The 20,774-nt window shown below is 38.3% G+C and overlaps 1 protein-coding gene and 1 long non-coding RNA gene across 2 annotated transcripts; one reads left to right on the plus strand and one right to left on the minus strand.

Moving 5' to 3' along the window:
• The first annotated feature begins 1,213 nt into the window (after positions 1 to 1,213).
• On the plus strand, positions 1,214 to 19,249 carry LOC123512998 (transmembrane protein 181-like). The gene is given in 14 exon segments (XM_045269793.1): positions 1,214 to 1,296; positions 2,546 to 2,730; positions 4,937 to 5,040; positions 6,173 to 6,337; positions 7,257 to 7,359; positions 8,205 to 8,358; positions 10,895 to 10,975; positions 11,810 to 11,909; positions 13,442 to 13,456; positions 13,459 to 13,568; positions 14,392 to 14,541; positions 15,198 to 15,300; positions 16,724 to 16,948; positions 17,556 to 19,249. Coding segments are annotated over 13 exon segments (1,590 nt in total). The 5' UTR covers positions 1,214 to 1,296; positions 2,546 to 2,584; the 3' UTR covers positions 17,690 to 19,249.
• Positions 15,074 to 20,450, minus strand: LOC123513013. The gene is made up of 3 exons (XR_006677244.1): positions 20,316 to 20,450; positions 19,833 to 20,236; positions 15,074 to 15,085 (listed from the first exon to the last, which is right to left on the minus strand). It is a non-coding gene; the product is annotated as an uncharacterized LOC123513013 (long non-coding RNA).
• Positions 20,451 to 20,774: the final 324 nt, after the last annotated feature.

Consider the following 20,774-nt stretch of genomic DNA (forward strand, 5'->3'; position numbering starts at 1 on the left):
TTATCTATCACAGTATTATGCGAAAGCATTAATAAACATGAATAAAAGCTTTCATTAATTAGACATACATGTAAAAATGGTCTTTCAAGTTTGTAAAAGCTAGGATATTTGCGCGCTACGTATATATCTTCTCCCGGCCTTCATTCGTTCTGAACTATAAACAAAGGGAGTAAAACAAAGATTAAAACACATTTTCAAAAGCCATAAGAATGACAAATCGAGTTTTTAAGCTTGTTTTACTTCATTTATGAGGTTAAATTCTTCTTGAACTATCATTAGGTTCATGAAAGTACTGGAAACTCTCGTAACTTCTGCGTAGTTCTGTTGCGATCGAGACTGCGTGCAACGCGCCGTGTTATAAAAATGTCAAGACGTATTCTCATACCTGCTTTCTTTAATGTATGATGCAGAATTCTTAATTGTTTGACTATCACTTGAAAACTCTCATAATTTCTGCTTATAGATATATTAATTGTGTGTCTCAAGCGTTTTTCTTTAATTTATAGTGCAGAATTCTTGTTAACATAATTGAAAACTCAGATAATCAATGACTTTTTCCTCCTGTCGCTTTTGATAAGATAGAATACATTAATCAAATCATGCAATATCTCTCTCTCTCTCTCTCTCTCTCTCTCTCTCTCTCTCTCTCTCTCTCTCTCTCTCTCTCTAACATGCAGGAAAAGAAGTCTGCACGTTGGCTTGAATTATTCATGCTGGGTGGACGTAAACGTTTGTTCTGTCATGTCGCAATAGTGAGACAGACAGACAGAGAACAAAGTAATTGGGGTGGTACGTACGTAGAAGGGTTTATGGGTATTTATATTTTGAGCTTATAATAAATAAATTAATAAATGAATAAGCTAGAAATATACAACAACGGGGAAAAAACCATATATTATTTGAACACACAATAAATAAATAAGTCAATAAATAGATGAATAGATAAAAGAAAGAGATGATGAAAAGGGAAATGATGTATATAGGAAGAAACGTACGCAAGAAAACAGAAAAAGAGATAATTTGAGACATTAGAAAAAGAAAAGTAAAAAGTAAAATACACCTCCCCTCTTCCGCCCTAAATATTGACCTTCCAATATATGAACGCTAAATCCCATACATATAAGACCAGGGATTATAGCAGAAAACATCGTACGACACTTTGGGCATTACTGGATCAATACACGGTCCCCGCTTGCTGCCAGACGTACAAACACCAATACAAACACATTTACACCATCTTTTCTCTACCAAAACCTGTCTAAACCATAATTCATTCAAGACCTCAGACGCTTTGTGGTAAAATAAACGTGATTTTTTGTCGTTTTAACCCAATTTCGGCACAGAATGAAGAAGATGGATGCAGTTTCCAGGAAGTCTCGTACGGTTTTCCAGCTTTCCAGATTTTGAGGGGCAGTGCTTTTGTCCAGCCAGGTCGAGCCGGGTTATTCCAGGCTTTCTTCACCTTCCCTCATACCGGCCTGGCTTTCCCGTGACCTCTAAGCCAGCTGGAAAGAGGAACAAGAGACTGGGTTGGTGAGGAGACGGGTTGGTAATATTGTGACTGTCTGCCGTGATATCCTGGAAAATTCTTGGATATTGGCTGTGTTTGGGGAATATTTGTCAGTTTTTGAGGGTAAGAGGATCTAATACGTAAAGAGAAGTGCTTTGTATGCTGGAAACAGGATCGAGATTGAGAATTTTCTGTGTATGTTCTTCGTGAAGTGGTGAAAATTCTTGGATATTGGTGAAGTTTTCGTTTTCTTTGAAGTATTTTCCTCGGTGAAGTATTAATAGACGTCGTTTGATTTGAGAAAGATACTCGTGGTGGAATATATATTTTTTCTCTCTCGGTGAAAAGTTGGAAAATATTTTGGATATTGGCTATCCTGAGAATATCCGTGGCTTATTTTGACAAGAATATTGACAGAAGTGTTGTTTGACTGAAAAGACTAAGAGAAAATTGCAACCATTCTCGATTTGTATATCTTAATTGTAGGAAAAAAAATAAGCGGAAAATTTCTGGATATTGTGTCAGTTTTGTGAACGAATGATCGAGGCTTTTCTTGGCTGGAATATTATCTTGTTTGACTTGAAAAATACTCGTGATTGAATATTCTCTTATTTCCTCATAAAACCTTGAAAATTCTTGGATATTGGTTCAGTTACGGGAAATGTTCGAGACTTTTGAATGAGACTGGCAGAAGACTCGTGACAGAAATTTCTCAGCATATTTTCCTTCCCCCAAAAAAAAAAAGAAAACGTGTACAGTACATTTCGAATTACTAAATAAAAAGGAGGAAGATTAAAAAAAAAACACTGTATTGATGACATGAAAGAACAAAAGAGAGGAAATAAGAGAGAAGAAAAGCAAAAGAATAAATGAATAAATAAATAAACAAATAAATAGATAAATAGATAGATAAATGTGCGTGTATTTCAATTGATAAACGAGATAAAACGAGAAAGAGAGAGAGAGAGAGAGAGAGAGAGAGAGAGAGAGAGAGAGAGAGAGAGAGAGAGAGAATTAAAGAACACTATATTTCAGGTTTCATCGCAGCAGAACAGCATAGCAAATCAAATCAAGATGGGTGACAACTTTGGCTACACGTACAGAACACCTCGGGCCAGCTTCGTGTTCAAGATGAGACAAATATTCTCCCACGTGACAGATGTTTTTAGTGAGTTTAGCAAGTTTATCGCCCCTGCTTACCATCATGACAGGTGTGAGAGGTGAGTCATTCATTAGTGTGTGTGTGTGTGTGTGTGTGTGTGTGTGTGTGTGTGTGTGTGTGTGTGTGTCGCTCTGTCCTTTATTCTACACCAAATTGTGAAAAAGAAGGAAAAGAGAAAGAAAAACCTATAAAACAGTACTTTTCGTGGTGTTGGGATGGCCTTTTGAAATCGTGTTCTGTTTTTTACACTTTCAATAAACATTCCGGCATTGCATAAACTATACTGCAAGATGTTCACAAGTTTCCGTATAATTCTGAAGACAAACACCAATTTTTCACCCGAATAAGCAGAAAACAGCCATATAGACACTAGTCACATTTTTGGACCTTTGAAAATACTGAACCTTGTAATAAAACATACCGGGGCCACATTAATACATTCTAAAGGCTGTATTGCGGTATATTCACGTGTATAAGGCTCTTTATAGAACTTTGCAGACAATTTACCATATATTTTACACTGGGTAAGGCAAAACAGACACACAAACACGACTAATCATGTTTGGTGAGTTTTGAATCGTGAACACCTGCGGTTTGTTTTGATTCCAACAGCTGAGCGGGGCGGGACGGGACGCGGCCACTCACTCTCTCAGATAAATGATAAATACGTGGAAAATACTGCATGGAAAAGGGGAAACAAGGACAAGGGAGGAAGATAAGGACGTGTAGAATATTTGAAGTGATTAAAAGTGAAGGGAGAATAAGAGAAGGAGGAGGAGAAGAGTAAATAGCTGACGTTTGGAGTAAATGCCGACACACAGTTAATAAATGATAAATACGTGGAAAATACTGCATGGAAAAGGGGAAACAAGGACAAGGGAGGAAGATAAAGACGTGTAGAATATCTGAAGTGATTAAGAGTGAGAGGAGGAGGAGAGAGAGAGAGCAGATTAAATCATTGATGTTTGGAGTAAAGACGGACACAGAGGAGTAAATAAATGAGATATACTTGGGAAATATAAATGAAAACTGGGTAATGAAGAGTTGAAAGGAAAGATAAAGAATTGTAGAATATTTGCTGTAGAGATAGTGAAGGAGAGGATAGGAATACCATTGAGAAATACGGTAAAATAAGAAAGGGAAGTGTAGAAATATGCAATGAAAATATAGTGAAAGAGGAAGAACTAATAGGACAAGAAGATAAGAAGGAAGAGAGAAAGGAACTGATAATTCAGACATAGAAAAAAAAAAGGTTAGAAAACGTGGAGAAAATAGAAAAAAATAAAGGGAAGACAAAAATCATAAAAGAAATCTGAAAAAAACTCATTCAAATTTTAAATGAATAAACAAGAAAATGAAATATTAATGTTGTGAAATAAGGAAAAGGTGGAGAGGAAAAAATTGTTGGTGTTTGAAATAAGTGTTTTGAAATCAAGATGAGACCAAGAGTTTGTCGGAAGGAAGATAGAAGTTACATCAATGGATTCCTGCGAGAGTTTGGCCTGTATGTGTGTGTGTGTGTGTGTATGTGTGTATGTATGTAGTAGTAGTAGTAGTAGTAGTAGTAGTAGTTAGGTTTGGTTAGCATGTAATATTAAAAATAAAAAAAAAATTGAAGAGTGTGTGTGGTAGTAGTAGTAGTAGTAGTAGTTAGGTTAGCTTGTAATATTAAAGAAAAATAATTGAATGGAATATGTGTGTGTGTATTTCACTTCGGTTGCCTGATGGTCACCCAGCCAGTCTTCCCCATTACAGAGCGAGCTCAGAGCTCATAGACTGATCTTCGGGTAGGACTGAGACCACAACACACTCCACACACCAGGAAAGCGAGGCCACAACCCCTCCAGTTACATCCCTACCTATTTACTGCAAGATGAACACACCCCACACATTAAGAGCCGCGCCCATTTGCCTCGCCGCTTACCGGGACTCGAACCCGCCCTCTCGACAGAGTCGAGCGTGCTAACCACTACACTACGCGGTGTGTGTGTGTGTGTGTGTGTGTGCGTACCTATGTCAAAACTCATAAAAACTCAAACATATCAACGTATCACTACCTAAAAAATAAATAGATAAATAAATAAATACACAAAAAATAACAACAAAATGAGTAAAAAAAAAAATAAATAAAAAAAAAAAAAACCCACCAGTTTTCTGTTCATCTCACTTCATCATCAACAACAAAAACAACAAGCACCACCACCACCACCACCACCACCACCACCACCACAACTAACTGTTCTGCCGTTCTGTGTTCTCCGCAGGTCGGTTCAGATGCGACTCTACACGATGCACAAGAGGGAGTTTGTCATGGTGTTCATCGTGTTCTTCGTGACGCTGGGCCTGGCTCTCTTCATCGGTCTGGCTGGTCAGTTATGCCCCTTGTTATCTTTCTACTTTTTTTATTTTTGTCTGTTTTCTTTTTTCTTTCCTTCTTTGTTTTCTAATTTTGTTTTCTTTATGTTCTATTTTCTTTTTCTTTCTTTTTTATCATGCATTGTCTTATAATTTCTTTTTTTCCATTTTCTTTTTTCTTTCCTTGTTTTTTTTTATGTATTGTCTTCAAATTTTCTTTTTCTTTTTTCTATTTCCTACTTTCTTTTCTTTGTTTTTCATGTTTTATCTTCTAATTATCTCTTTCATTATTTTCTTTTCTGTTTCCTTTTCCTTCTTTTTTTCATGCATTGTCTTCTAATTTTCTCCTTTTTCCCAGTTTTATATTCTTCTATCCTTTGTTTTTCCATGCATTGTCTTCTAAGTTACTTGATTGTTAGGTTGTCTGCTAATTTCTCTCATTTTCTTATTTTTTCCTATTTCCTTTTTCTTCCTTTCTTTCCACCTCATGTATTGTTTTATAATTACTTTTTTTATATTTCTTTTTCCTTTCTTCTTCAAAACTTTTCTTTTTTCTTTTTTTGTCTCCATTTTCTTCCTCCTTTCTTTCTTTCTTCTCACAAACACATCTTTTTTGTCCTCGTTACTTTTAGCTTTGCCATTTTTGCCTTCTTTCTTTATTTCATCTGTTTGTATCCTGTTGTCATGCTAAATTTGTCTTTATTCTGTGTTTGCCGAGATATTTCAGCAACACTGACCTAATTTAAACCAACTATTACTACTACAGGTAAAGATTCCACTCCTATATCTTTTCACTAATTTTCTATCACATTACTTTGAATTCACTTACTATTAATACACTACCACCACCACCACCATCACAACCATCACCACCACCACCACCACCACTTAGATTTGTTTGATTTCCATTTGCTAAGACATTTCAGGAACATTAATCTAATTTAACTTAATAACTGCTAGTACTAGTAAGAAAATTAACTTCTATATCCCTTCATTCCTTTTCTACATCAAATTAACCCATTACTACTACTACTACTACTACTACTACTACTCTTCCTCCTCCTCCTCCAAACTACTACCACCACCACCACCACTGTATTCTTCACCAACTGACTCCTACTGACCCACAATTCCCAAACCCACAGGGCCTCCAATTACAGTAACAGAGCAGCAGTCAGCGTCACAGCTCAGCCGACCCCTCAACCAGTCCCAGCTTCTCACAGGACCCTTTCAAATGAAGTGCCCTCCTCTGTCCACCTACGCCCAGCAGCTGTGGCTCATTGCGAGGGTACTGGTGGATATCAAGGAAGGTAAGGAGGGAGAGAGAGAGAGAGAGAGAGAGAGAGAGAGAGAGAGAGAGAGAGAGAGAGAGAGAGAGAGAGAGAGAGAGAGATGTAGGAAGAAAAGGAAGGGGTATGAAGGGGAGAGGAAAACAGGAGAGGGTGGAAGGTAAAGACAGAAAGTTGAAAGAGAGTTTGAGAAAGGGTGAAGGATAGACTGATGAGAGAGAGAGAGAGAGAGAGAGAGAGAGAGAGAGAGAGAGAGAGAGAGAGAGAGAGAGAGAGGAGGACAAATAGTGGAGAAGTGTAGAGAGTGAGAGAAGAAAAAAGGAAAACAAAGAGAGAGAGAGAGAGAGAGCGAGAGAATCATTGCATTACCTAACCTAACTTAAATTATAGAAGAACACCAAATTTTTTCCCTCACTAGATAAGTAGATAAATAAATGCTATATGATAGAAACAAGCAACAAAACTATTAACAGAACCACATTATTTCTCCCTCACTAAATAAAAAAGCAAGTAAAGAATAGAAACACCCTAATCTAATTTTGCTTAACCCCTTCAGTACTTGGACACATTTTTACGTTAAGTTTTGTGTACTATTAGATCATTTTATTGACATTAGGAAGGGTCTGTGGAGGTCAGAAGATTAGTGGCCACAGTCTTCACTATTCTAATCAGTAATGGGGCACATTTTTACCTTGAGATTTGTGTACCATTAGACCATTTTATTGACATTAGGAAAGGTCTATGGAGGTAAGAAAATTAAAGGCCACAGTCTTCACTATTCTAATCCCCACATAAGTTTCTGAAGCTGTATGAAATCACCAAATAGTAAGCAGAATGAATATAGAAATGCGTCATGGTACTGAAAAGATTAATCTAACTTAACCTTACCTTACCTTACCTTACCTAACCTAAGCTAACCAAACACTGCCCAACATTTCAGAGCAGTCGTTTAGCAAGGAGTTCCACCTGAGTGTGTCTGTGGAGGGCCTGACCAGGAACAGAGAGCAAGAGTCACTTCTACACGCTGACCAGCCACACAACAAGTAAGTCTCATCACAGTGTTTTCCTTCATACATTCTAAACATTCAAATATTTACAGTCCTGAAATGGTTTGATTTTCATTTTATTATTATTTTTTTTTTGGTGTGTGTGTGTGTTTTATTTTGTTTGTTTATTTATGTTTATTTATTTATTCAGTGTTTTCCTTTCCACATACAAACACTGAAATATTTAGGGTCCTGAAATGAAGGTTAGATTATTTTTTATTTTTTTATTTTTTTGTGTGTGTTTTATTTTGGTTATTTATTTATATATACTCCTCTAATAAAACATGCCGATATTTCCACCTGTCATTCCTGTCTAACTTTTAATCCCTTCAGTACTGGGACACATTTTTACCTTGAGATTTGTTTATGATTAGACCATTTTATTGACATTAGGAAGGGTCTATGGAGGTCAGAAGATTAATGGCCACAGTTTTCACTATTCTGATCTCCAAATAAGTTTCTAAAGCTGTATAGAATCACCAGTTAGTAAGCAGAATGAATATGGAAATGCATCCTGGTACTCAAGGGGTTAAAATCACCTGTTGATATCTCACCATCATTCTTAACTTGTCACCATCATTGCCTTTTAAACCTTGTTAATACTCTCTCTCTCTCTCTCTCTCTCTCTCTCTCTCTCTCTCTCTCTCTCTCTCTCTCTCTCTCTCTCTCTCTCTCTCTCTCTCTACTCTTCTCTCTCTCTCTCTCTCCCCTCTCTAGGAGCCGGAAGTTGGAGTGTGACCAGAGAGGGTGTGGTGAGGTGACAGTGATGCATCTCAGTTCTTCGCTACACTCCCATTATCCTTGAATTTCTATGGTCTCTCTCTCTCTCTCTCTCTCTGTAGGAGCCGGAAGTTGGAGTGTGACCAGAGAGGGTGTGGTGAGGTGACAGTGATGCATCTCAGTTACCTTCGCTACACTCACTACATTATCACTGTGAATTTCTATGGTCTGGCCGAGATACAACAGTGGTGCGCCGTCAGGGATGTTGTGTTCTATGTAAGTGTTGTGGATTTATTGGTGTTGTGTGTGTACCATGAACGCCCTTTCCTAAAACCAAATTGACACTCACAAAGTATGTCATTTTTCTCCAAGAAGTCTGTCCATCTAGTCTTCACCACCCTCTCACACATCTTAGCTACCACACTTGTAAGTGACACTGGTCTATAGTTCAATGGGTCTCTCTTGTTACCTGATTTATAGATTGGGACAATGTTAGCTCTTTTCCAGTCTTGGGGCACTACACCTTCCCTTAATGAGGCATCAATTACTTCACAAACTTTTTCTGCCAATTGCTCCCTGCATTCTCTTAAAATCCATCCTGATACCCCATCAGGTCCCACAGCTTTTCTCACTTCTAAACTCCCCATCATGTTCTTGATCTCCTCCACAGTTACTTGAAACTCCTTCATAATCCCTTTCTGTTCCATTACCAGTGGTTTGTCAAAAGCAGTCTCCTTTGTGAATACCTTCCGAAAGCATCCATTCATAGCCTCTGCCATTTCCTGGGATCTTCACTGTATACTCCATTTACTTCTAAACTTTCAATACTTTCTCTATTTTTGATGTTGTTGTTCACATGTCTGTAAAAAGCCTTGGTTGGTCTTTACATTTATCAATTATATCCTTTTCTTGTTTCTTTCTTTCTTCTCTTCTAATCAACACATATTCATTTCTTGCTCTTTTGTAACTTTCCCACTGCTTAATCCGTCTTTTCCTTCTCCACCTCTTCCATGCATCCTCTTTTCTTGTTCTAGCCTTTTCACATCTATCGTTAAACCAGTCCTGCTTTCCAACTTCTCTATGTTGTCTTATTGGTACAAATTTTTCTCACCTTCTTTGTATATTTTTATAAATTCCTTCCACTTTTCATTTGCTCCTTAGCACTCTTGAATTTCATCCAATTTGTCTCTTGAAAGAATTTCTTTAGGTTTCCAAAATCTGTCTTGGCATAATTCCATCTTCCCACTTTATATTCTTCATTTCTTCTAGATTTCTCTTCGTCTATCACCTTGAACTCCAAAACTGCATGATCACTCTTTGCTAAAGGGCACTCCACCCTCATCTCCTCAATGACCATTGGCTCTGTACTAAAGACCAAGTCCAGTCTTGACGATGCTCCCTCTCCTCCAAACCTAGTATCTTCTTTGACCCACTGAGTTAACACATTTTCCATTGCCAGTGTCAATAGTGTATTTCCCCATGTTGTCTCTGATCCTTCCATTGACCAGTCCTCCCAACACACCTCTTTACAATTAAAATCTCCCATCATTATAGTTCGTTCACAGCCACCCAACATTTCTTCCAGACATGTTCCTGTATCACTTATCATTTCTTCATATTCCTGTACTGACCATGCATTTGTCTTAGGTGGTACGTACACCACTATGTAGTGCCTCTTTTTCCTTCATTAGTTTCTGCTCTGATCTTTAGCACTTCTGCCTTTCCCATACCTTTTTCACTTGATCCACCTTTATATCTTTTTAACCAGCAACATCACTCCTCCTCCCATCTTACCTACTCTATTTCTTTTCCTATGTGTGTTTAGTGTGTGTGTGTGTGTGTGTTTTGTGTATGTTTTGCATGTTAGAAAAGATGTTATTAAAGGTTGTGTTGGAAATGTCTGGTTATCTTGGTGTGTTCCGTGTAAGTGTTGTGGTGTAACTTGATTTGTGTTCTGTGTGTGTGTGTGTGTGTGTGTGTGTGTGTTTTCTTGTCAGTTTGCTAGAAAGAACATGAAGTAAGACAAGGGTAAATTAAAGCATACTTGTTTATCTCCTAACACACACACACACATACACACACACACACGTGGTTACAGTACATGATGTGTATAACTTTAAGGAAAAATTGGATAAGTGGGGACAGGGAGACAGGACACAATGAGCCCCACTCAAACACTGTACAATACAACTAGGTAAATACAACTAGGTAAATACACACACACACACACACACACATTATTCACACTTTTAGCAATGATAATAATCTATCCATCTTGCTATCAATCTATCTCTCTATCCATCTATCAATTTATCTATCTATCTATCTATCTATCGCTCTCTCTCTTCACCATACCTACAATTCCACACAAGGCATCTCAGACAAGCCACCAATCCACTCTGCTACACCACAGCAAGCCACACACACCCACGGCATTGCCTCTTTTTTTTTTTTTTTTTTTTTTTACACCATATGGGCTTTTCACGGGAATTTCTGGGCTAAAGGGGATACTTTTTGTGGTACCTCCTATCTCAAAGCCCACCCGCTAGGAAACCATTGACCGAAGTGAGGAAGCCCAACCTACACTCAGACCGTGGACAGGATTCGAACCCGTGAGCTTGGAGACCCCTCGGACCCCAAAGCACGCATGGTTCCACTGTACCATGGCGGCCCTTTCACTAACATATTCTGAAACTGCTCTATTTTGTGGGGTGAAGCATCTTGAAGCTAGAGAAGAGGGAATACAGAAGCAGGCAGGGAGTGTGAGAGTTTTCTAATGGTAGTGTATTAATGACGTGTTTTCTCTTTGCAGTTTAAGACGTACAATCCAAACTTCACTAAACTAGAGATCTGGTTGAGGTTTATCTTCCTCCTCCTTGCCTTCATTGTGGCTGTAAGTATGTGTGTGTGTTCTGGTCCCATTGTTCTTACCGTACCATTGAAACTGCCTCATTATTCTTAGTGTACCATTCAGACTGCCTCATTATTCTTACCGTACCATTCATACTGCCTTAAACCTTGCTATTCTTTCAGTGCTAGTTAAGTATCATAAAGAAACAGCTACCCTTTTAAATTAAGTAGTATATTAGTATTTCCTTAAGTATTGTCTTGTTTCCACTCAAAGAACCACAAATGCACACTTCACCATTCAAACTGCCTTAAACCTTGCTATTCTTTCATTGCTAGTTAAGTATCATAAACAAACAGTTACTCATCATTTTAAGTACATGAGCCTTTCCTTAAGTATTGGCTTGTTTCCACTCAAAGAACCATAGACACACACTTCACCATTCACACTAGCTATATATTCTTGTCTTTCAGTCTAAGTATTGTAAACAAACAGCTACCCTTTCAAATTAAGTACATTAGCCTTTCCTAAGTGTTGGCTTGTTCCCACTCAAATCACCATAGACACACACTTCACCATTCAAACTAGCTATATATTCTTGTCTTTCAGTCTAAGTATTGTAAACAAACAACTATCCATTCATATTAAGTACATTAGCCTTTCAAGTGCTTTCTTGTTCTCACTCAACCACAAACACACACTTCACCATTCAGACTGCCTTAAACTGTGACATTTTTTCAGTGCCAGTTAAGTATCTTACACAAACAACTACCCTTTCATTTTAAGTACATCAACATTTACTTCAATTTTACCTTGTTCCCACTCAAAGAACCACAAACACACTTCACCCTACCAGCTAACTATGTCCTTGTGTTTCAGTGCTGGCTTGCTCACAGTCTAAGGAAGTATGCGCTGTATGACTGGTCCATTGAGCAGAAGTGGATGTCTATACTGCTGCCTCTCCTGCTGCTCTACAATGGTAACTAACTATGCACTGGGCTCTCTTAAGTAAGACAGCTGACTATTTTTTTGTTACGGGGGAAATCTGGCTAAGGGCAACAGAAAGTGTTAATAAAAAGGTCCACTTAGTTGGTAGACCCCTTGCAGGTTAAGAGAGTTAGCCAAAATAAAGGGATAAATGTCTTGAAACCTCCCTCTTCAGTGAGTTCAGGTCATAGACAAGTGGAAATACAGAAGCAGGCAGGGAGTTCCAGAGTGTGCCAGAGAAATGGATGAATGATTGAGATTTCTGGTTAACTCTTGTGGTGATACTGTGCAACTAGAATATCCTATGTAATGTTTGAGATTTAATTAACTCTCCACAAACATTTTCTTTAGTATTGGTTGAATGGTTAAGGTTACAGTTTCATTTGTTTCACTTATTTGTATTAATATTTAATGTTTTTTATTTATTTGTTTTCTTTCTTTCTTTCTTTCTTTTTTTTTTTAAGCTTCAGTACTCAATGAATTAATCTGTTTACATGAATCACTTAGTCAGCTTCATACCTCTCTATACCTAAGGAAGCCACACAACTCCTGTCTTGAGCTGCACACTAAACACACCAACCAATATACAAGTGGTTTCTTCAGTGCAACCTTCATCATCCCTTGCATTTAATGACTGACTGACTGACCAGCACCCGTAGACTCCCTGGCCTGCTATGGAGACAGAAGTGGTGGTGTATTGATGGTAGAGACAGGGGAGGAGAAATGCTGAATAAATAAATGTTTGGTGTGTTTCAGGAAGGAAAAATTAAGGATAGGAGAAGAGAAGAATGAATTTATTACTTAGCTGGCTGTAATAGAAAGAATAGAACAGTGCTAGAAGAGAAGCTACATATATTACTTAAATGGTGTAGTAAAGAGGATAGAATAGTATTAAGGGACAAGAAAGAAGGATTTGTTACTTAACTGGTGTAAGAGAAAGGATAGAATTAGTGTTAAGAGAAGGTGGACATATTACTTAACTGGCTGTAATAAAAAAAACAATAGTATAACAAGACAAAGGTAGAGATATTATTTAAATGGTGTAGTAGAAAGGATTGAAAAGTGTTATGGTAAGAGAAGGGTAGAAATATTACTTAACTGGCTGTAATAGAAAGGGTAGAATAGTGTTAGAAGAAAACGATGGTTATTTTACTTAACCCTTTCAGTACCAGGATGCATTTTTACCTTGAGTTTTGAGTACTGTTGACCCTCGCTAACTTGGATTAATAGGGGAAAGGTTGGTCCGAGAGACACGAATGTCCAACTTATACGAATCTCCCCTCCCCCCACCAAAAAGAAAGAAAGAAAGAAAAAAAAAAGACAGGTTAACTCAAACTTTACGGGGCACTGCAAGATTTCTTTTGTGATTATTGTCTTTCCGAAATCTTCACTTCCAAAATTACCAGATGGTGTAGTTTATTTTTTGATAATTAAATACCTGAAGAGGATAATTCCCTTACACAAACAACACATCAATTATTTCCTTCAGTCACAACCTACACTAATTTCTTCCTTATTTTCCAGACCCTGTGTTTCCAATGACTTTTTGGTGGAGTCGTGGATCCCAGCACTGGTCGACACAGTATTCCAGGCAACCTTTCTGTGTTCTTTGCTGTTATTCTGGCTGTGTATTTACCATGGGCTGAGGCAGGTGAGTCTGGTAGTGATAGTAGTAGTAATATAGTCTGTGTACTCTAAAGTGGCTAGGTTCAAAATATACTGTAGCTTAGAGATGATGTTGAGTTAATATGAATAATACTTGTCTTCTGTCGATCAGTATACTTACCATGAGGAAACAATAACAAAGGAAGCAACGAGCACTATCTTTAATTCCAAACGTTTCAACATCTACTTACCTCATCTTCAGTGGTATGAAATAAAAATATAAGACGTATATAAGTTTGAAAGCACAAAGATAAAAAAAGTAAATAAATGAAAAAAATAAAACCAAGATTGAAAATAAAGGACAGTTTACGGTTTTCCTCATGATCTGACAACCACACATTCCTCTCGGACTCCATTCAGACCGGGACCCAAGAGCCACTTTAGAGTAGACAGATTATATTAGTAGTAGAAGAAGAAGAAAAGGTTAAGAAGTGTCCTGAGAAATATAACAAGGATATGACAAGATTTTCTGGGTAAAGCAATTAGGAGTGGTTTTGATGGAGTGAATCATGCTTCCTCACTCTTAAACCTTCACACTCACTCTCATTCTCTCACTATTTGTCACTTTCAAACTTTCACAATATCCTCTCTCCCTCACTCTTCCTCACTCTCAAATCTTCACACTACCCTCACTCTCACTCCCTCACTCTCAAACCTTCATACTACTTTCACTCTCATTCCCTCACTATCTGTCATGCTCAGATCACACAACCTTCACTGTCACTCTCTCACTCTCCCTCTCACACCTTCACACTACTGCCACACTCTCATTACCTCACTCTCTGTCACCCTCAAATCTTCACCGACAGAATGAACGCAGCTTCTCGGCCTTCTACCTCCCCAAGCTGGCCATTGTGGGGCTGCTGTGGGTGTCAGTGGTGGTGACGGCTGCGATACAGAAGTGCAATGAGATTCACGATCCTCTGTACTCTGCCACTCTGGAGACTAACCACTTCCAGGTACAGGAGAGGGGGAGGGTTGTGTGTCCTTGTGTGTGTGTGTGTGTGTGTGTGTGTGTGTGTGTGTGTGTGTGTGTGTGTGTGTAGTTTTACAGGGCCTGGGCTTTACGCTCTTGTGGCCCCGTCTCCATATCTACACTTACCCAATTTTTTCTCAAGACTATGCACACTCGTTGCTGACACCACTTCTTCTGTGTGTGTGTGTCTGTGTGTGTGTGTGTGTGTGTGTGTGTGTGTGTGTGTTTGTGTGTGTTTTGTGCAAGAGGTGAAGTTGGCCAAAGGTAACAAAAAATTTGAAAAAGGCTCACTTGATAACCAGTCCCTTAAAAGAGTCAGATTTAGCCAAACCCTGGGACAAATGTGTGTGTGTGTGTGTGTGTTTAAGTGAGAGAATTGAAAGGAGCGAGAGGGAGATGGTTATGTGTGTGTCTGTGTTGGTATGTGTTTTTGTTTGTTTGAAAGAGAAGAAGGGAAAGGAGAGTGTGTGTGTGTGTGTGTGTGTATGTTTGTATATTTGTATGAGAGAGAGAGAGAGAGAGAGAGACTGTATTTGTGTAACCTCTAATGTAAAAAACAGTTGAGCACAGAGTAAGTTCCTGAAGGCAACACAACAGCTTAACAACTCGAGTGTTTTCACGGTGTGTTCGTCGTTGCAGAAATTCAAAGTGTTCTTCTTCATAACGGGGACGTGTTACTTGCTGTACCTGCTGTATCTCATCGTTACAGCCTACAGTGAGCTCAGGTCCATGCCTTACTTCGGTGAGTGTTGCGGCCTTCCCTTCATCTTTCAGACCTGCAAGGGAACTGGCATCTAAGTGTGTCTTTTTCTTTTTTTTTCTCTTTTTTCTTCTTTTCTCTCTCCTTTCTCTCTCCTTTCTCTCTCTCTCTCTCTCTCTCTCTCTCTCTCTCTCTCTCTCTCTCTCTCTCTCTCTCTCTCTCTCTCTCTCTCTCTCTCTCTCTCTCTCTCTCTTACATAAAAAACTGTATTGCACACTGGACCTCAACATCAACACACTTCTCTGATTACCTCCAATATTTAACGTCATTCTTCAACCTGTCACTTCTTACCTTATCTTGATCCTTTTGCAACAACACAACACCAACAACCTTCCCTCATTTTGACCAGTATTTAATTTCAAGCTTCCGTCTGTCACTTTTTACCTTACCTTAATTATTTTGGTTATGTCGCCCCTGTTACGTCACATATTTAGTCTATTCCAGTATTTTCAGACACGTTTTCTTTTTTAACTTTCTCAACCTTTGACTCTCACTTCTTGGCTTGTATTCAGAAATGCTTTGCTCTCTCACCACGACTGTTTTCAAGGGCCACAGAGGTGATTAGCGGAGATTTCAAGGGTATTTCTCCAGTTGATAATGTAAAAATCTTGTCACTCTGCCTCTAGAACCATAAAAACACCTTAGAAAACTTGTGTAAATTGAAATAAAGCCTTTTGAAATAGTGGAGATGAAGGAACTCTCACTTCTTATCCTATTCTGATTATTAAACCTGATAACTTTTGCATATATCACCCATGTTTCCTTTATATTTAGTCTATTTTAGTATTTTGAGTCCCAATTTCTTCTTATTAACTCTTCAGCAATGTTTGACTCTCATTTCTTATCCTATTCTGATTACAATTTTGCATATGTCGTCCTTGCTATTTCCCTTATATTTGATCTATTTTAGTATTTTCAGACAGTTTCCTCCTATTTAATTTCAGAAAGCTTTGAATCTCTCTTTTTATTGTATCATCATTATTGACCCTGACAACTTTTGCTTATTTGTTTGTGTCACTCTTGTTATTTCACTTATATTTGATCTATTCTAGTATTTTTAGCCTCAATTTCTTCCACCCTTGTTATTTCACTTATATTTAGTCTATTCTAGTATTTTTAGCCTCTATTTCTTCCTATTTAACTTTCTCTCACTTTTTATCCTACCTTAATTACTCACCCTGAGAATTTTACTTATGTCACCCTTATTATTTCCCTTATATATGATCTATCCTAGTAATTTCAGCCTCAGTTTCTTCTTATTCAACTTCAACAAGCTTTGAGTCTACTTCTTTTGATCCTATCCTGATTACTAACCCTGAGAATTGTAGCTACTCTTGCCATGTCACCTATACCATTTGAAGACCTTCATTACTTTCAACACTAACAAACTCCTATGGTTCTGCAGACATGCGGCTGAAGTTTGTCACACTCCTGATGGTGGTGGTGGTGTGTGTGGGCGTCACCATCACTGTGCTGCGTTTTGGTGTGGGCGTTCTGGAGGACAACTTTGTGGCGCAGCTGTCAACGCATTACGAGTCGTCTGCACAGTTCATGGCTTTCTACGGCTTGTTGAATCTCTATATCTTCACTATGGCTTATGTTTACTCTCCCTCAGAACGGGCATTGATGGGTGAGTAATGTGTGTGTGTGTGTGTGTGTGTGTGTGAGTGTGAGTGTGAGTGTATATAAGTTCTTTCATACATTTTTTTCTCTTTCTCTTTTTCTCTATCTATTTTTCTCCATTTTTCTTCCTGTTTATTTCTCTGTGTCCCTTTCTCTCTGTTTTTCTGTTTTTTTCTTTTTTTCTCTGTTTTTCCTACTCTTTTGTATGTTTTTCTGTTTCTCTATTTCTCTCTTTTTTTCTTCTTCATTTCTCTTCCTCTATATTTCTCTGTGTGTGTCTCTTTCTCTGTCTCTTCTTTCTGATTTTTTACTGATATGTTTCTCTGTTTCTCTATCCCTCTGTTTTTTCTCTCTTCTCTTCCTCTATTTCTTTGTCTCCCTGTTTTTCTGATTCTTTTCCTTGTCCTCATTGTGCATATTTCTCTTTCTTTCTCCATCTCTTTATCCTTCACTATTTCTTTTCCTCTCATCTGTTTTGTCTCACTCAGGAATATGTATGTGTGTATATGTGTGTATGACTGTATATATGTATGTGTGTGTAAATGTAAAATAAACACCCAACGAACAGTCTTATAAGAAAGGAGTTGATTTGATAATTCTCTCCTTCCAAACAGAAACCCATATTCTGAAGGACAACCCAGCCTTTAGCATGGTGAACGACTCGGATGAAGATGTCATTTACGGCTCGGACGAAGACACCAGACGACCACTCAACCAGCGTTCAAATGACAATGATGAGAGTGATTGAGGTGATGAAGGGAGTTATGAGAGTTATGTGTTAGCAAGACAAGCTGAGAGAATTGGAAAGACAGGAAAGGGAAAAGAGGGAATTATGAGAGTTATGTGTTAGCAAGGTAAGTTTGGAGAAAAAATAGAAAAACAGAGAAGAGAAAAGAGGAAATGAGAGAGGAAAGATAAGGAAGTGAATGAGAGATAAGATGATAAATGGTGAATATGTGTTAGCAAGATAAGATAAGAGAATCAGAGAGACAGAGAAGAGAAAAGAGGAAAGAGAAGGAAGAGAATGAGAGATAACATGATAAATGGTGGATATGTGTTAGCAAGACAAGACAAGAGAAAGATAGAAAGACAGAGAAAGGAAAAGAGGAAAGTTGAGGAAATGGAATGACAAGGAAGAATATGAGTGATTGAAGCAACAAAGGATGATGAAAGTTATGAGTTAGGAAGATGAGGGAAGAGTGAGAGAATTAGGAAGACAGAAATGGGAAAAGAGAGTTTAAGAGAATGAGAAAGATGAGTAATTGAGGTGATGAGGATGATGAAAGTTATGAGTCAGCAAGATGAAAGATGAGGGAGAGAGAGAATTAGAAAGAGAAAGGAAAGTAAGAGAGTTTAAGCGAATGAGAAAGAACGATAAGGAAGAGAATGAGAGTGATGGAAGTTAATAAGTGAGAGAGACAAGAGAAGAGAAGGATAGAAATACAAAGGGAAAAAGGAGAAAATTTGAGAAAATAAGAATAATGAGGAAGAAAAATGAGAGACATAGAAAGATATCAGTAAAAGAAGAAAGCTTTGAGAATAAGAGAAAAAATAGAGTGAGGAAAACAAGAGAGAAAAGAAAGATGAAAAAAACAGTGAAAGGAAAAAAAAGAAGGAAGTTTGAGAAAATGAGAACAATGAGAAAAAAACATAAGATGATGAAGGATGATGAAAATTAATTAGAGAAAAAAAAAAAAAAAGAAAAGGAAAAACGCTTTACAAAATGAGACAGAGAGATCATTTACTGCAGTTTGGCATAGAGTGGCTTTCTTGATACCCAGATGAGTGAAAACTGTTCTATGGTACCTTGAAATGAAACAGATAGCAAATACTGAACCCTGAGGAACAGTGGCCAGAAGCATTAGTAAGGGTTCCCAGCTGTCACCTGTTGTGTTATAAGCTTGAGTGTGGTGGGTAAAGACAATGCCAGGCTGTGTTGGGCATCTCTTAGCAATGCCTCTTGTGTGTTTCATGGAGAGTTTTGGCTGTTGTGTTGTGACCCTTTGGTATTTCATTGTATGTGTTGCAAAGAGAGGTGGAAAGACAAAGAGAAGTGCAGTGTTGAGGATGGCAGGATTCGTGGGCATTTCTTGTGTTGTGGAAGGAAAGTGTTGTGCCGTTTTAACCTCAGAGAGAAACATTGAGTTGTGACATAGAATACAGTGTTGTAGGATGACTAGATGTTGCATAAACTCAAGGCCTTTTTGTATTTTGTGTTGCGGGGCAGAAGTGTTGGACAGTTTTAAAATCAGGAAAGAATATCAAATTACTAGATAGGTTAGTTTTTTCTATCATGCAATACAGTGTTGCAGAAATACTAGATAAACTGTAACATTGCATTGACAGCTAGCATTTTTATATTTTGTGTTGCAGGGAGGAAGTGTTGGGCAGTTTTAACTTTAGAAAGGAAGCATTAAATTGTGAGATAGAATACAGTGTTGCAGGAAGGCTAGTTCAGCTCTAATATTGCATGAACTAAAGGCCTTCGTATATTTTGTGTTGCAGGGAGGAAGTGTTGGACAGTTCTCACCTCTAGAAAAAAAAACATTGAGTTGTGAAATAGAATACAGTGTTGTAACGTTGCATAACCCATGAGATTTTTTTGTATCTTGTGTTGGAGAGAGAGAGAGAGAGAGAGAGAGAGAGAGAGAGAGAGAGAGAGAGAGAGAGAGAGGCCTGTATTTAGAAACGCTTTGCTCTCTCAACAAGACTATTTTCAAGGGCCACAAAGCTGATTAACAGGGTTTTCAAGAGTGTTTCTCCAGTGAATAACGCAGAAATCTTATCAATCTGCCTCTATAAACTGTAAAAACACCTTAAAAACTTGTAAATTTAGATGAAGCCTTTTGAAATGGTGGAGACAAAGCACAGATATGTTTGAGAATATGAACCAGAGAGAGAGAGAGAGTGAGAGTGAGTGAGTGAATAGTATATGCATTAATTTCCTCAAACAAAATTACTTTTTTTGTATACGGTGCATCAAATAGCGGTAATCATTGTATAATCTTGAATATTCATTGCATCACAGCATTCATAGGTACAGTACAGCTTGCTAGACCATCAATTACACTTAAAGAAAAAGAAAAACTGCAATCTTCACTATAACTGTGTTTGGATTAGCTTGATTAGACTTGTAGGTAAATTGTTAGGTGGTGTCAGGGTTGGAGGTGCAGGGAAGGGAACAGTCTCATTGTGGTGGGGCAGTGTGTGCTGTGGGGCCTTGCTGTGGTGTCAGGGTTGGAGGTGCAGGGAAGGGAACAGTCTCATTGTGGTGGGGCAGTGTGTGCTGTGGGGCCTTGCTGTGGTGTCAGGGTTGGAGGAGGTGCAGGGAAGGGAACAGTCTCATTGTGAAGGGGCAGTGTGTGCTGTGGGACCTTGCTGTGGAAGTGTAGGGTAGGGAACAGTCTCATTGTGAAGGGGCAGGGGTGAAGGGCCAGTGTGTGCTGTGGGGCCTTGCTGTGGGGTATGTGTGGCCAGCTGTGGTGTGTTTAAGCTCCTAAGATGTAGCAGGGAAAAAATCATTAATGCACAGTTGTAGTAAAGGTTGCAAATTAACATCATTATCACCACCACCATCACCACCACCACCACCACCACCACCACCACCACCATATCATTGCTAACTTATTACAAGCATCTTACCGTCTGGCATTTAATTACAGCATAGATTTAGGGAAACATATATTTTTTTATCATATATGATGCTGTATTGCTGCTAATGCTGTATGCTGCTATAATGCTGCTGCTGTTTGGTGTTAGTTTACTGTCAGAGAGAGAGAGAGAGAGAGAGATATTGCAAAGGTTGTCTATTAATTTCTGTCTGTGTCTGTCTG

The sequence above is a fragment of the Portunus trituberculatus genome, chromosome 4, assembly GCF_017591435.1.
Source record: "Portunus trituberculatus isolate SZX2019 chromosome 4, ASM1759143v1, whole genome shotgun sequence".
NCBI lineage: Eukaryota > Metazoa > Arthropoda > Malacostraca > Decapoda > Portunidae > Portunus > Portunus trituberculatus.